Below are 17,556 nucleotides of genomic sequence, written 5' to 3' on the forward strand. Positions count from 1 at the left end.
GTGCCACCCGAGCGAGTGCAGGCAGGGAAGCAAGCTCCGACTGATGGGATTGGGTGGGTGCAGCGTAATTCACTCTTTCCATTAGTCTAATAAATACAGCTCTCTTGTGACATCTCTGTCAAGCAGGCAGAAAACCTAACTTTGTTCGAAGGGTGTGTGTGTGTGTGTGTGTGTGTGTGTGTGTGTGTGGAGGGGGGGTAACATAGAGAAGGGAAAAAGGAAAAAGGGGAGAGAGAGATAATATCAGACAAGTCGCACTGGATAAATTATACACAAGCTGTTGTCAGATGACTTCCAAGGAATAAAAAGGACAAAAAAAAAGAAGCAAAAAATGAGAGCAATTGAGGGCAAGAAAGCACACAAGTTGTAATTTGCAAGAGATACTGAGCGGGAGAGTGAAAAAGATTCAGAGATATAAGGAGAACAACCGCAACGAAAAGAAGGAAACGTTTTTGACGTAGTCAGTTCATTCATGGACTTTTCATCCCCAGCACCTGTGTGTGATGTAATATGACATCTCTTTCCATTTCCCTCTCCACACATTCATCCCCTGAGATTTCTGTCCCGGCATCGCACACGTTGCTCTACTTTGGTGGGAGATCATATCTGACTTGAGCTGGCCCCTGGCACTCCTACAATGGCCTGTAAAATACAGCTCCATCAACCACTTATGGCTTTTGAAGGAGCCTGACTCCTGACCACCAGAGATAGTTGGATTTCACCTCAGAAGAGAGGGAGGTGTGTGAATGAAAGAGAGGGGGAAGGGGGGAGGGATCAGGGGTTCTGGCCTGCCCGACGGTAAAACTGCTGCTCTATTTCCCGGCAGCACTTTGAGCATGACTAGATCATCAGTACACTTGATTTCTCTGCTCCACTTATCCGTTTTCATTTAAAAAAACACAGACATAGCAGTGGGGTCAGATGTCGGGGTAAAGCAGAGATGAGCAGGCAGCCTGACAGACGGTAAAAGCTGTCATTTAGAAGCATAAATGCAGGTTTGTGTTTAGGTTGATCTAAATGAAGCTCCTTGCCCATCTCTCACACACCTATAACTACTACATTTTCAGGTTTAATCATGAATGAGTCATTATGTCATTGGTCAATAGTGTAAAAATATGGGATTTTTGAGGCTGAATCAATTATCATAATGTTCTCCCTTTTTTTTTGACCATTTCTTGTGGTCAAGAAACAGCATGAAAAGACCTCATAACTGTGTCTCACTTCAGGGACTGCACTCCTTCAAAAGGCGTATTTGAACATCGAATGCGTCACAGCGATGTGTCAAAGGCTGTCCCACTTCCACAACTCCTCAAATGTGGCTGACGAATGCGTCCTACTTATCACGAGCCATGAAAGACGCTAAGGATGCATCCTTCGTGGCCCAGCTTGAATGTCATTAATCAGCAATTCAAACGAAATGATAGACTTTCAAGAATGTTGAAATACCAATGGGGGGGGGTAGGAGGGGTTGAAACAATACATTATCTTACAATGAAACATGTAGGTTAAGTTACATAATGTTGGTTACGTTAGTTCTGATGCAGTCAATTCAAGATACTTGGTGGAAAAAAGTGTTGCTTAGTAATGAAAGAGTAAGGGTGGGGACAGCTGGTGATGCATACAGGAAATCCTTTGTAGACCCGAGCAGCTCATTTCAGTTCAGCTTGAGCTTTAAAGGCTGGGTCTATCTAAGGACGCTCGCCACTGAATGGAGACAGCACAGACAGCTCAAGGACAGTTTCTTGTATATAATTCTGTTCTATAGACCTCCAATGTTGACTTAACTTAACGTCAAACACATCAGTGGTCCACACGTTTGCATGGGGTGACGTTACTTCTTTACCTTAACCTAAACCTTCTAAAACTACATTTACTTCTTACTCAGATCCGTTGGCCTTACCCAACAGTGTCTGGCTGTTAAAGGAGAATTTGTGGCAATTTCTAAAACGACATTTAGTATTTGGTATCAATATTCTAGACTGAAGTATTCAGTATGAATAAATGGACTTTCGGACAAGATGAGGAGGAGGATGGTTGAAGGGACAGACTGTCATTCTGTTGGGATTATTCATTTGAAAAAGGATCTTACAGTAAACTTAAATCCAGTAGTAACCTTTAACATACGCACATTGTATTTCAAACAAGAACCAAGGTACATTTATTTTGATGTAATTACATTCATTGAGGTTTGATATATACACCACTATCTGGTGACTGGCCTTGGCTTTAGGCTTTCTTGCCTTTTCCTGTAATCTGACCTGCAGGCATGCTGTACATCGTCACACCCACTCATATATTATGAACGTACCCACACACAAGCACTCATCCTCTGATGGTTTATGTTCCCTGCAGCAGCTTTGGCATTAAATCTCCTTATCCTACCTGTTGATTATTTCTGCCTATTTCTGTTTTTTTTCCACCCTGCCTGTCTGCCTGCTGCTGGATTTTACCAAAACCTACAGCCAATCTTTCCCCAACCACTTCTTTCTCACCAGCTCTATTTTTGAGTCAAGCTTTCGGAACCACACAGCACAAACAAGGTTTTAAGCCAAAAATCCTTTAAAACAAATTTAAAAAAAAAAAGTTCCTCTAAAATGTGTCCACACTGTGTTCTTATCACCACAATGTTCACTTCTTTGCTGAAAAACACATTCCTCCTATTCCACATCCTTTCCAGCCTCACAGATCCATTCATTCATTCAAAGACAGCATGCCTGCCCGCGTGTGCTTTAACGGATGGCGTGTCAAACGATAAGGCGCTGATGCGCTGGTGTATTTAACTGAATGAGACAGAAAGCCTGTATGTCTGTGAGCGGGTCAACTGATGGATGCCGCTGAAAGAGAATGGCTGCGACAGATTGTATCTTCTATCTGCTTTGGTGAAGATGAAGGAGGTGGCGCCTGCAGACAACAGTGCCGGGGCTGCATCATTATCTGTTTGAGGTGAAGGACTCTGGGAACTATGTGGGGAAGATACAACAAGGTCTTAGGATTTTAGCAGGTCTCTAAGTCATGCTACTCCTCTCACACAAACACACCCATACAAACACACATTTTTCATACACTCTACCCCTCCATGTTTCTTTACGCAGTCTTTGAGTAATGGAGACAGATGGCTGGCAGCTTCTTGCTGTTTCTTTGGGCTTGTCCATCCCTCCCTCTTTCTCCATCGCCCCTGGTCTCCGGCAACTGATGGCTTGGTTGTAAAGACTCCCACGGAATAGCAATGCAGCCTCTATCTCTCTCTCCCTCTCTCTCTCTCTCTCTTTCTCGCTGCAAGCTGAAGGGTTATAGGGTGGGGGGTGGTGGGAGATAGCGGGGGCGGTTGGAGGATTACTGCTGACGCATGAGAAATGCTATGGGCTTGCTAGTGAGGACAACTGCACAGTTTGTGATGTAAGGTGTGTGTTGTCTGCAGGTGTGCGTTCATGCATGCTTTTTTTGTCTCCTCTCCTGCCTGTCCCTGCCTGAGGTACTGTACTGTGTAGGTTCACGAGCCATAACTGTGCGGGGAAGGATAATGCAAGCACAGGGACAAACAAAGGAGGAACCTACCTCTGAGCAGGCCTGAAGCTGTCTGATACTGCAGTAAAACACTATAGGCTCTGCATTGTTTGGCCTAACAGGATGATTATATCATGTTGAGTAGTTGTTCACACTGACCTATTTATTATTGCTGTCTCTGTGCTGCATTTGATCTGTGCTGTTGCTGCTATAGTAAAGCTGCAACTCAGCCAGTACTGGTGTGTGTGATAAAAATGCTTCAATCAGGATTTTGGTGACATTGATGCAATGCCAGCCCCTTTAGCAGTCCACTGTCTGACTTTCCTATAGCTCATTAGGATTTTGTGATATTTTGGCAAGTGCACTTTTGCCCACATTAAAGTTAAGTATACTAGTGAAGTATCAGTAAAGAGAATGAAAACAGAAAGCAGATTATAGAACAGGCCACCATCAACCAAACTAAAATAATCAAGTGGCAAAAACAACCGAGACAATAACATAGAACAAAAAAGGAAGTACCAAAAACTGCAGTTCCCTCACTGGCCACTTGAGGCTATCTCAAAAAGTAAGTCAATTGCCATAGAGGCTTATGTTAAAATGCTAATTTTGACAGCAGAAGTAAACAGGTTCACAGTGGAATCCAAAGACTGATAGAGGTCTCTTCAATAAAGTTTTTTTTTCTTTTTACGATACTGTACAGGAGATGCAATTTAACAATTCAACCATTAGCTAGTAATATAAGCTTGAAAGTTGCAAAATGCTAATAATGCTGATAAACATGTTGTCTGTTGATTGCTAACTAGTTAAAAAAGACCTTGATGTTGGGACAAAGAGTGGAAGGCGAAAAAAACAAGTCTAATGAAGAGCTAGTGGGCTCGAAACGTCACCCTGGTAAAATACATTTCTGGAATATTGGAGCCCTGCAATTTGTGAGTCATCTTCCTTTTTGCTTTTAGGATTTTAGATTGTGTTAACCCTTTACTCCTCCCATGCTCCACCTGAGTATGGTCACATTAGGCTACAGAAAAAACAAACAGACAAAGGTGGCTGAGTCCATATTGCCAAACTTGTGGTTTCTAAATATAACCAATTGATGTCACGTTTATTTCTTACATAAAGTTTACGACACAAGGCCTGCCTGTCACTGAAAATTAAACAACTTTTACATCTATGACATTTAGCTCCATGCACACGGATAGTTGCAAGCGTAAAAGCCCCCCAGTTCCATTACAAGCCCAAACAACATAAACAATAAACATTGTGTGAGAGAGCTTACATGGGTCAAAAGAGACAAGTATTCTTTGCTGCTTGACTGCCAACAATTACTGTGGTATAAATCACTCGGGAACATTGAGTCAGCTACCGTACAAAACAACTTTCTTGTGTGCCAAACAAATGAAAAAGCTGTATCGTTACAGTTTTAATAACACCTTCAAACAAACCATATCCAGAGGCCACATGTCCACATTCTGGACATCAATGATGACAGACTGGAGAACTGATTGGAAATAAAGGTTGTGCTGATCAAACAAACCGGTTTCGACTGCATCCATCAAGCTGTGTTTTTTGACCACCCTGAACCAGTTCTGATTCATCCCACCAGTGGAGGCTAAAAATAGCTGATTTAATGCCAAAAGCGGCTGTTAGCGTCAGTTGGCACCGTGATGCAGGTTGACAGGGTGGATGAAGACAGATGCTGATGATTACAGGTGGCGCGGTGGGGATAATTATGTATAATGTGTGGTTATTTGGGACACAACATTGGGATGTAGGGAAAATACACGGCACTATGAATTTAAGATGGGGACAGACTAAACAGCTGGGTTTAAGAATGATGACACAGGAGTGGGGGATAAAGACGAGGACACGAGCTGAATGCTGATAAGGCTGTAGGATGGAAGGGGAAAAAAATAAAGGACTAAACAGCGTGGTGGATGACTGTGAAGACGGAGGAGATATAAGTGAAGCTGTGAACAAGAGATCTTGATCTCTGAAGGCAAGCAAACAAGACAGGGTGGCTTACATTTCTGGTCTTTCCAGGTGACGGTGGGCTCAGGTCGACCGACCGCCAGACAGTAGAGGTTCACATTCTCTCCTTCGTTCACCGACACGTTTCTCGAGATGTTTACGATTCTCGCCGGCACTGAAAAACGAGAACACGCCATTAAAATATGACCTCAAAATCCCCTTTTTATATCATACATTATTGATGAGGTATGGCCTTACAGCCTGTTAAGGTGTTTAAAGTATGATGCAAATCCCTGCTCCTAAGACAGACAGGCAATCAGCTGATTAATGATCTGTGCCCGAGTGCTTACTGAGCTGTGCAGCAATATGCTTGACCGTCTACTCAAAATGCACTGAATTCTAAATGGCTGCAAATGGGCATTTAAATCTCCTTCTCCTGACATCTAATCTAATTTGATCATATAAAAAAATACAGAAGGACGTGTAGAAGTGGTTGCTGGAATGTTTTACTTCAACTTTTTGAAGTGAATGACGAACCCTGGATATTGTTCTGCCCTGAAACTTTCAGTGTTTGAGTGCTATGCAGTGTATTTAGTTTGATAACATGATGACCCTTGAATTTAAATGGCCCATTATCATTGTTTTTAATGAGCTTGGCCCTGATATTGCTTTTTTTCTTGTAAGAAAGCTACATACCGGGGATAGTATTTTTCTCTATCTTGCTGCAGTTGAATACTTGCAACGATAAGGCACAGATTGGAGTGGCGCTGAAGCTGCCACTGCTTGATTTACTGACTTGAGGGTGTAATTATTTTGTGTGATATCAAGCTAGGGCTGAAATTGCAGGCAGCTTGGAATTAGGTATATATGGTCAATCTGTGCCAAGCTTTGGGACCCTGCAGAAAAGAGTGTCTGTTTGGCTGCAGTGCGATGTGAAAACTCTGTTAGTAAGCTGCTGACATTGTCTCTGCCACCTGTGAGTCGTGAGCCAGGCCTCGTATTTCCCATTCCAGCAGAATGTACCTATTATATACTGTTAAAAGTTTTCAGTTCCATTCTGCTGGTGATGCATGACTGCAATCTGCACCACGCCGACTCCAGAATATGCAGACAAACTGACAAATGCAGGGGGAAAAGGTCTAAGATCCATCTTCTGGGCACTCCTCTGCCAATACGGGATGTCACTCAGGATCAGTCAGACTCTCACTCACTTAGTGGCCGACTTGATGACTGAGACCCTGTCCCGGTCCTGCACTGTCAGTTATTTAGTTCAGCAGTTGGATAGCCCCCCTGTGTACCTCGTCTCCTCCAAACACAACCTCATCCATCTGATGTGCCTCACTTTCATTTTGTGAAGACATGTAGCCCCAAACTCACCACATGGAAATTAGCAATAGGATGGGACTTGAACTGACTTTCTGGTTATTTGCCACCTGCAGCATTTATGCTTCACTCACATAGGCTAGCTGGACTGTAAAGATTTATTCAAGCAAACACATTTTGATCAACTTGAAATGCACAAAACACCATAAAAACATAAGCTACTTCTTCTATCTATACTTGAACGCATTTAATCAAAAAAAGCACTGACGAAACGTTACCACATGAAACCTTAATTGCTTCCTCAGATGTCAAAGCTCAATCACACCTAATAGACATTGCTGCACTTGGTTGCGCGAAGGAAAATGCATAATTAAGCCTTTTAGTGGATGTGTTCATTCAGCTACTTCCAGTACCATTGGTGCACACATATTTTTTTGTTTTTGCAGCCGCAGTGGAAATTAAATCTGCAGAGTCTGGATGAATCAGGGAAATGAACCAGCTCCTAAAATTGATACAGTAAACATCTCAGAGTTACTTCCATCAGACTCCTATTAAGTTTCAACTCAGCTGCTGACCTTGGACGATGAGGTAGACGTGGGCGATGCGGGGCGTGTTGTTGGCCTGGAAGGTGCAGGTGTAAGGCCCTTCGTCGGATATTTGCACATTGTCGATGTGGATGGAGAAGTCACTGTTGTTACTGTTGGCCAGCGTCACACGCTTGTCCAGCGACCACTTGTCTGTCCCTGTGAACAGGATGTTGGAGCGGTTCAGCCAGGCCTTGTGTGTCACCTCCTCGTCGATCCGACATCTGTGAGGGGACAAAACGTGTTCCTTCTGATTAACAGTGAATGTTACTGAAGGGTGTGTTACTATTAGGGCTGATTGGAGTATCTCTCAACCTTTACTATCTGACTGATACGGGTCTGTCAAACAGCGTCTGTCAATAAAGTCAGCCTAAAATCTCCCATAGTTGTCTAATAATTTGAAAAAACTAAACAAAAAAACAACACATTTTAATTCACATTATAGGACCGCTTATTCTCTGCACTGGAAGAACAAAACTTCACTCTTTATTATTCTGCCCTCATTTATTCTATTTTTTGAGTTTCATCTGTCTGTATCTGTAACCTCTGGGGTAACACAAATTCATCCCTCCTGTTTCACAGGTGGAATTAAATAGGTCACATCCTTACAAAAAAACAGTTGTGGAAAAGCATGCAAACAAAGCAGTGCATAATAGTGCCTTTGATTTAACATGAAAGATTAAATCTAATCAGAGGTATTTTAACAGTCCATATCCATGTGTCCCTTTTCAGAAATGGAGAAAAAATGTGTCATAAAAAAAATGCTTCCAAACAGGAACTTAAGACAGACTGTGTGACTTCAGTTCATGTCTTGGCCACTAGATGTCCTTACCCAGCTTCAGCCAGCTGTGAGTACTTGCCTCTGTAGTCTTCATGTTTAATTAATATGACCTGGATATATTTCACTTTTCAGGTACACCTTAGATCACCTGCCAAGTCAGAGGCGGCTACACCACAGTGCATAACAGATACATGCAGGTAAGCCTGGAAGTGTTTTACAAATAGGCACTGAGATGCTGGGCTGATATCGAAGCCGACGTGTTGACCTCGGAGTCAAACCACGTAACCACACTCAAAGACCATTAAATAAAAAGAAGAACATACATTATTGTGATTAAGATATGTTTTGTAGCTTGCGGGTTTATTTGAAGAGGTAAACAAAAAATCCCCTTTTAAAATGTATTGTTTGTGTACAAACAGTCCTAATCTATTTTTAAAATTAATCACTTCTCCACTCGTGATGCTGCTACAGGACTGCAAGCCCAGAGGAAATGAGCACCATAATAGCATCAAATATGGCTGGTCTTAATGGCCCGCATCAAAGCTAAAACACCAGCATTGTCTCATTCCCAACACAAGTATCTGTGCCACATGGGCAAAAGTGATTTTACATGAAAATGGAGTTTATTTATAAAGCTCTTTAGTCTTTTGTTTGTCAGCTCTTTTCCAGTCCACACATTTGACTAAAAAAACTAACATCACATCTCTGCTGATGAGGCCACACGCAATATGCCGTGAAATGAAACTTCTGAAAAAACCCCCCAAAAAACAAGAGTTACTTCAAGTATGGTATAGTGCTCCCCAATGTAATGTATATCTGGAAAACCCCAACGGGCTGCAAGGTGCACGAGCCTGATTGTTCATGAGAGGGTTTACAGAACAGTAAAGCTGGAAAACACGTCTGCCACAAAAAGACAGGTCGGTCTTTCTTTTTTTTAAGTTACTGGATAATAGAAGCCTTTTTGAGCTCTTTAAAATGTTCTCATGAAACAAACTCAGAGGGAATAATTAGCCCTTGGTTGAACCTGTAGACAAAAAGTATTTGGCAGATTTGATTTAAACAACCCAAAAAGTTGTGAAGGGGATTAGCGCAAACATGAAACAGGCGTAATGTTCTGTACAGCTGTAAATCCAGGAAGCTGGCCTCATTTTTTACAGCCAACAAAAAAAAAGAAAACAGACGCTTAGGCCTAATCTCAAAAAAGTCCTAGTGTGGTTTCCCTTAAGCTCCTGGAGGAACTTTCAGTTTGTTGATTTGGCGCCCCCTGTGTTCAAAAATGTTCATTTATCTGACGCAATATATGATTCTTGTCTTTTAACAGGCAGTTGTATCCCTCAGTGTGAATCTTTGCTGTCGTCGTTTTGAATAGCAGTTTGCTGTTAACCACTTTATCTGACAAGCACTAACATAACTTTACTCTAACTTCAACTCTGCCTCATTGCTGATGTTCTTCTTCGCTCTTTTAGGTCATGAAGAGGCAGAAGTAGAATTTCAGTTAGATTCAAAAGAAAAACACATGCTTGATGAGTTGTTTCAGCAGCTGTAAAGACATGTTGGTTGCTAATGCTGGGCCACCTGCATCTTCCTGAATCCTTCCTTTAATAGAAAATATTTTAAGGTGGTTTTATATCAACATTTTATTCATATAAAAGTTTTATTAATGTCATATTCTTAAAACAGTATCACTTGTTTGTACTCGCTAAAAAGCACGTGAGGGAGGCAATCTTTTTTAAATATTTTAATTCCATCTGATCTCTTGACTTTACTGTTCATCTACCATAATACCATAGTTTGCTAATTTTCACTCCATGCTGTTGCAGTCCCAATCTTCTTCACCCAAATTTTGATCATAGCATGGGCAAAGTGGGTAAATGTTCAGGGCCCAAGCGAATGGGAGTCTTGGCCTTAAAATGTATTATAATTATATATAAGGACGAGAGAGAGAGATAGCTGAAAGCCGCAAACAGCCGTTCATACTTGCCAATTGTAAGAAAAAGGTTTTTATGTATAATATAAAAGGTGTATTTTGACTGACGGCTCATTGAGTCATCATATTAAGGAGTTCCACATTTACTTTGCTGTTTTACCTGTTAAGATTGGGCAAGGACCATAATGCTCAACACTCAAATAATGCTCCATCATTTCATATTTTTTAGTGTCATTAAACAACAAAAACGTTATGTCAAAGGACACTTCCTGTGTGATTGTGGGTCACCCTGTGCTATTGTACAACCAAACTCTATGTATGCAATGCACATGTAATATTTGCACATGTGGGCAAGGCGAGTTTCTGTCCAGGGCTTGTGATCACGATAATGGTATGCTGACAAACTGAAAGGAAACCCAACATGCAGATTTTTACCACCCAGGTGCATTCAGTTAAAAGTTTCAGGTGTGAAAACAACCAACTAAACTCTATAGATTTGACCTCTCCACAGCATCAATTAAACAGCTCCAGGCAACACATCTTAATGACATTATAGATCCACATCCTTTGGGTCTTTGATCTCCAACGTTGAGAATGACATGTTGTTGTTAACAAATATTGACAGAGCTTTACTTGGCTTCGTAATAACATATTTGATTTTAGTGGAAGGTTCACTCTGCTGTCAGGGGACAAAAAGAGACTTAAAGAGGAATTTGCTCAGAGATCCTTCGATGTGTAGGCTTAAAGGTGATGAAAGTAATGTTTACTTGTTTTTTTTTCTTCTTTTCTGTCAAGCCAGGTCACACTGCAAAGGGAAAAAGACACGATTGGCTGTTTTTTCTGCTTGATTCTGAGTAAGCTGTGACTGTACTACTAAAAGTCAAGAAGTTGACATTGGTTCGTCCAGGCCCCAAACTAACCGCTGTACCACGGGGGACAAGTATTACCATCTTTGATTAGCTACAAGGCAGACAGAGTTTGAAATATGGCATGAAGTGGGATGCCTAATTGAAGTTATGTGACAGAGAATTGGCAATTAAAGCGGCAAGACAGGCGGGGGAGGAACACAAACATGTTTTTCATGTAATTAGTAAGTGCAGGTGTAGGATCAAGAGTTACCTCAGAGTGACGCTTTCTCCTTCCAACACTGTAATGTTGTCCGGCAGGTGTCCGTATTCTGCTGCGTGCACGCTGGACCCTGCCAAGACAAACCAGAGAAAAGAGCAATGAGCATCTAATAATGACACCAGACGGTCCGCAGGCGTTCATCAATCTCAGGTCCCGTTCTTGACGTAGACTCCCTCGTCCAACAGGTTGGGCAGGGGGGGGGGGGATGTGCTCTGCATCCTGCTTACTTATTTCGAAGGGAAAGTAATAAATATACTAAACAAAGGAGTCACAATGTCTGCACTGACCCCCATACTTGAATAATGATTTGGTTTTACCCTGCATTCTGGTGCGCTGCGCGTTCATTGAACAGCACTGATAATGAGCCAAGGGAAGAGGATTCACGCAGAGCTGCCGGAGCGTGAAATGAAGGGACAGCTACGGTAACAGAAGGGATGCTCATCCTGCCTACAAATACGCACACACACACACACACACACACACACACACACACACACACACACACACACACACACACACACACACACACACACACACACACACACACACACACACACACACACACACACACACACACACACACACACACACACACACACACACACACACACACACACACACACACACACGAGGAAAAGAGGCACATGCTGACAAAATCACAAACACACACAAGTACAGATAAATCCTAAGAGCCATTAGCTGAAGAGGAAACACAGGTGTGATTCACAAACTTTGAAACACTTTTCATTTGTGAACCTGCTCGGAGTGAAAACAAAGATAACCAAAGACCTTTTATTTTGGCTGCAATCCGTCCTGCTGAAGCTTCCCAGTAAGACACCTGGCTCTGTCCAGCTCTACTCTGCCAAATCACCGCATGACACCAGATACCTCAGCTTGTGTCCTCTCTTTATCTCCCACAATCTCTGTCTCCCTCCGTCTGCAGAATGACCTCAATATCTCCATAGGCTTCTGCTGTGGTCTGGCCTTAAGGTTTAATAAATGGTGACTTTATGAAACCAAAGCCACTGCAGCGAGCGGCTGAGAAGCACCTCAAGCTCTGTTAAATAGCCGCACAAAGTCGAAGACATGTTAAGCTTCACTGACTGGTAAATGGCGAAGAGATGAGAGTCAAAATGATGGTGGTGGCGCCGCTTAATATGCAGGAACTCTGGGTTTTAAATTAAAGGACTATGTGGAATCATGGTCTGATTACAAAGAATAATAAGAGGAGTAAAAATGCACATCATGGACCGCTCATCAAAAGATTTCCAAACTGCATTGCACAAAGTTTTGACGATTGCTAACCAAACTACATACTTATGTAATACCCCTTAACTAACGACTTATTATGCCTGTTCTCTTTCTCTGCATGTTTGTATATAGGCTATATTCATGCGTTTATATTCATATATTCATGACTGTATGCATGTGTTGCTTTATAGTTTTCTCTATAGGCTGTAACAGTATCTAATTGTGTTGCTCATGGGTGTGATTGTGAATGTTTGTTTACTGACATACCGGTGGAGAACAAGAAAAGAGGACAAACTAATGACGCCTCAAAAGAAAACTGGCCCTGAAAATCTCCTGCTAAAAGCTGTAATCGCATTAATGGGCGCTGCTGCTGCCACTGCTGCTGCTCGGCTATCTAGGACGGCCAAGGATCCCAGAACTGGTTCCAACTTTCTCTCTCTCTCTCGCTCTCTCTCTCTCTCTCTGAGAGCCTTAGGGAAGGGGCGTAGCACATTAGCTATTGTGTCCAAAGTTCAAAAACGGACACAGGCCTTCGTTTATCTTTTTTTTTTTTTTTTACAACAACAGAGCAATGTTGCAAAAGAAGTTCTTTACTCGTGCTTCCTGTCTCAGACTCAGGCACTGCTCTGCTCAAGCCTTCAGCTGTTCCCTTTCAAGTGCTCTGTACTCCACACACTAGACTTTATTTAGGTTAATTCAATTCAGTTCCAGGGCTCAGGGCTTGGAGACGAGTGTGACATGCTGTCATAAATACACTACCTCGCAGACGCAATTACAGACGCACACGCAGAGGAAAGACGCTCCCCGTCACATAATGCAACCAGAGGGACAACACACGCCATGCACACATTTTGATTGAATGAATGATGAATGCCTACGCAGAATGCTGCAAACAACATTGCAAAGGTTACAAAGCAGCGGGGAGCTATTCCCATTTCCCTACTCAATTCCCATTTTCACAGCTCGATTGGCACCTCACATTCTAAAAACCTGTATCACCCTGCCTCCGCTCCCAGGCGCCGCACAACATGATAACCAGGTCAACACATTCAGCCCACACTTCCTCTCACACAATGAATATCACAGACATGCAAGTTAGCTCGATCCAATACAAACACCCTCACCGATGAGCCCACAAGCAGGCCGGGATAAAGGTTCGTCCCCCCCCCCCCCCCCCCCGATTTCATTGCTACAACGAACAAGGCAAAGATTCTCCTGACAAGCAAACACAGAAATGAACACGCACGCCCGCACGCACACACGCACACACACACACAATATCTATCATCATCTCTAAACAATTTATGCACACACACACACACACACACACACACTAATGTGTGGCTCCTTTTTACATCCGCCACTTATACCCTGAATGCTCAGTGTGCACCCAAAGTGTTGTTTTCACCATTTCTCAGCTTGAAGTTATCAATGGCAGTTAAACTATTTCAGAAAAGAACAAGCGAGCAGAGCAAACAAACAGGATCAGCGTCTGTAACTGATAGACAGGCGACCACCTCTGCTGGTAGACTAAAGCGTCCCTTCGGGATGATGCTGAAATTTATGCTCAGTTGTTTTTATTTTCGTAAAAGGAAACATTGCATGAGAGGCAGTCTGTTCCCCTTTTTGCTTTTCGGCTGAATTATTTTTATTTTTTTTTCCCCACACAGATGATTTGAAAACCTAAAGCAGACCAGGATTTATGCAACCTCAGCCCTCAGGAATGTCAGCTGGCCCTGTGTCTGAAAGTGGCTGCACATTTATGATCGATGTATACTTTCAACATTTTTACAGCACTGATCCTCATGGACAGCTGTACCATAGTTTTTTTTTTGTGGAAAATATTATCCAGATGTTCATTCGAGACAAAATTCAGTGGATTCACTGGCTCAGATATCCATCTTTACTACGTCAGCACAGAGCAGATATTAAAAAACAAAGAACAATACAAGTACTAAATATAAGTTTCTTTAATATTTTGGTTTACAAAACTGCAGTTCCTTAAGTGGCAAGTTGACGTTGGTTCAAAAAAGGAGTCACTCTGAATTGGGCCCCAGACATTAGCAGAATAGGATCATTTATGGAAACTTTACAAGGTTAAAATTATGTTGTGCAAATAAATCAGTGTGCATGCATTATTGAACAGATAAAACTCACCAAAAATTGTGCATATGCAGCATATCATTATAGGGATGATGGACGTGTGGGGTGCGAGACAACAAAATGTTATCATCATCTGGCTGCAAGACAGCATGTCTCCCTCCCTTTGATGTGATCCACATTATTTATCCCATCAGGCGATTAATACAAATGTTGCCGGCCAAACACAGCGGCCCTGATCAAACAGAACAATAATGAGTCTAGAGTGCAACCAGGCGAGTGCTGTTGCATGCCCAAAACAGAATCTTCAGACCTCACTTTCAATTTCTGGGCTTCTTTTGGAACTATTGATCTCTATCAGAAATTCTGCTTTTTCTCTGCTCCCTCCTGGGGCTCAGGAAGCAGGCGGATGAACCGCACACACAAGGAGGATTCAGGAGCTGTGCCCATTGACACTTCAGAGAGGAGGAAGCTTTAACCTCCGTCTACCCTGCAGGTTCTGAATTAGGAAAGTACAAAAACAATCCAATTTCCAAAAAGAAGCTTTTTAGTTTTTTATTGTACGCTACAGAAAAAAAAATAAAAATCAAGAACATAGTTTAAACACAACCAAGCGTACATGAATTAATGACCTGAAAAATAAGCATTAATCAAAGTTGATTTGTTGTGAAAAAATCAGGAAGTGAGGAAAGGCCGTCATAAATCTAATAAATATACATTTCTATTTATCACTCCCCTGAATGAGTCTTAGGAATACGCTCAGTTACTAAAGCACTTATAACAAATGCACTTTGGAAAACTTGTTTTTTGGTCTTACCACTGGGACCCCCCTGTAGATCTGGGTTCCTTGGCCCAGTACATCAAGCAGTCCATCACAACCCTAGGGGTTAAAGTGGACCCCGAGCTTAAGCTCAACGGTCAAATTAAGCTGTGCTTCATTCAAGCTTTTTCCATTTGAGGCACGTGGCCAAAATAAAGCCAATTCCTTTCAGCACTTTGAGATGCCTTTGTTACCACTCGGCTAGATTACTGTAACAATGTCATCATATGTGGGGACTAATGGGTCCTCCAATTTAGGATCCATTTTAAAATGATTTTATTTGCTTGTGTATCTTTCAGTAGTCTTTCCCCGCCCTACCTCTGTGAGCTTCTATACACGCCCACCCTCTCTCAGGTCAGCTGAGCAGTTAAATGAAATAAACTAGGTAGCTTAAAAGCAGACTAATATGTTACATTTATAACCGTGTTGGGAATCTGTAGTGATGATAAGGGCAGTGGTCACATGGTTTTAATTGATACACTGGCTTACTGAGCTCCATTGTCCTCACTATTGTGTACAGCAGATACAGTCTATCATGGCCCCTTGGATGTCTTGTCCTTGCTTTGACCTGCTCTTTTGGCACACAAACCGAGCCCCCCATTTCCAAACACACACACACACACACACACACACACACACACACACACACACACACACACACACACACACACACACACACACACACACACACACACACACACACACACACACACACACACACACACACACACACACACACACACACACACACTCTTGTATGCTGTCCAAACGACCCCCCTCGAGCCTTTGTCTGCACAGTGTATTGAGCCTCTGGTCTGGATTAGTCTGACATTTTTAAGAGAGTAAAATTTTATGGACATGCCTGAGGGACTGCACACAGGAAACAGTGAGCTAGATAGCAGACCATTAATTCACCTGCACTGTAGCTCGTCCTTTCAGCGGTTTCGCAGCCTAAAAATGCATGCAACTGTTTTGCTCATCTGTGAACATATACTAATTAAGGCCTACTGTAGGTAGACTCTTGCATGAATTGCTTTACTGATGTTTTCTCTCAACCATTGTATCTTTACAAGGCTGTCTGTTCAGTGCCCATGAGGCATCTATTATGTAATTTGTATTCTCTTGACTTGTACATGTGGCAGTTTGTAATTGCACTTGCTAGTTGCAGACACTTGTGACTAGAGCTCTACTGAGCTCTACAACTTTAGCCTGCATAGTCCTTGCAAGGCTGTCTTTGTACTGTTCATCTCTTGCACATTGCCCTTGACGATCAAATAAACACAGAAAGGGGGGGAGGGAATACTTCTGAAAGCCTGATTGGCGTCAGGACGGATAACAGCAGAGGCTATAATGAAACCCATAACAATAATCCGTTTTAACGCAGCCTGCCGCAGTTTTAAAATTGAAAAGAGAAGGAGAGAGGCGTAGCACAAGGTTAGACGGAAGAAGTGTGAAGAGATAGCATGGTCGAGGTGAGGTCCTGAAAGAAAAAAGTCACTGAGAGAAACGTAAGTGGAATCTGAAATTACAGGATACTGTGTAGCAGGTGTACTGGTGTTTATGCAGTTGTAGTAAGAGTACTGTTGGGTGATAATAGCAGTGCTGTAGCAGTTAGAAAGGAATAGTTGAGTATCATCAATATAAAGAGAAGAGAAGCGTGAGGACACAGTCTGTGATGCTGGGGCACAGAGCAAAGCAAAGGAGACACAACCGCATAATTAACACCGGCATACTGCAGCCAATTAAATATTTACAGAGGCACTTCCCTCCGACACCTTGGTGATGAAGAACGGCAGCTCAAGGATTATCAGATGCTGGGAGCCTCAAGCCGGAGACAAGAGGTTGGTGGTACGGGATTAAACATTAACCAGCACAGATATCCCATTCACTTCCTCGTCTGATCCCATTAACTCTGGATGGCCCGAATCCAACCCTGTGTCCACCTCGCCAAAGCCCCATCTTCCCCTGCCCCCCCCCCCCCCCCCCCCCCCCCCCCCCCCTTCTTCATCCTCCTCTTCACTACCCATTCAGCCGCTCTGCTCCCTATCGATGAAATCCCTTACTCCCCTCCTGACTCCAGTACCACCTGTCAGGCAGGGAGCAACAGGAGGGCGGGAGGAGAGCGATGGGCGAGGAGTGAGAAACCACCTGGACGCCTCGCTTGCACTGC

The 17,556-nt window shown here is 42.7% G+C and overlaps 1 protein-coding gene across 1 annotated transcript in view; it reads right to left on the bottom strand.

Annotated features, from left to right (window-relative positions):
* The window catches only part of iglon5 (IgLON family member 5), a 103,705-nt gene that overhangs the window by 8,590 nt on the left and 77,559 nt on the right, over positions 1–17,556 (bottom strand). Inside the window, exons 2-4 of the mRNA XM_079342991.1 lie at positions 11,207–11,285; positions 7,371–7,603; positions 5,528–5,647 (exon numbers count right to left, since the gene is read on the bottom strand). Coding sequence (XP_079199117.1) covers positions 5,528–5,647; positions 7,371–7,603; positions 11,207–11,285 — 432 coding nt within the window. The remainder of the gene's footprint in view (positions 1–5,527; positions 5,648–7,370; positions 7,604–11,206; positions 11,286–17,556) is intronic.

This window comes from Symphodus melops (assembly GCF_947650265.1).
Source record: "Symphodus melops genome assembly, chromosome: 5".
Taxonomy (NCBI): Eukaryota; Metazoa; Chordata; class Actinopteri; order Labriformes; family Labridae; genus Symphodus; species Symphodus melops.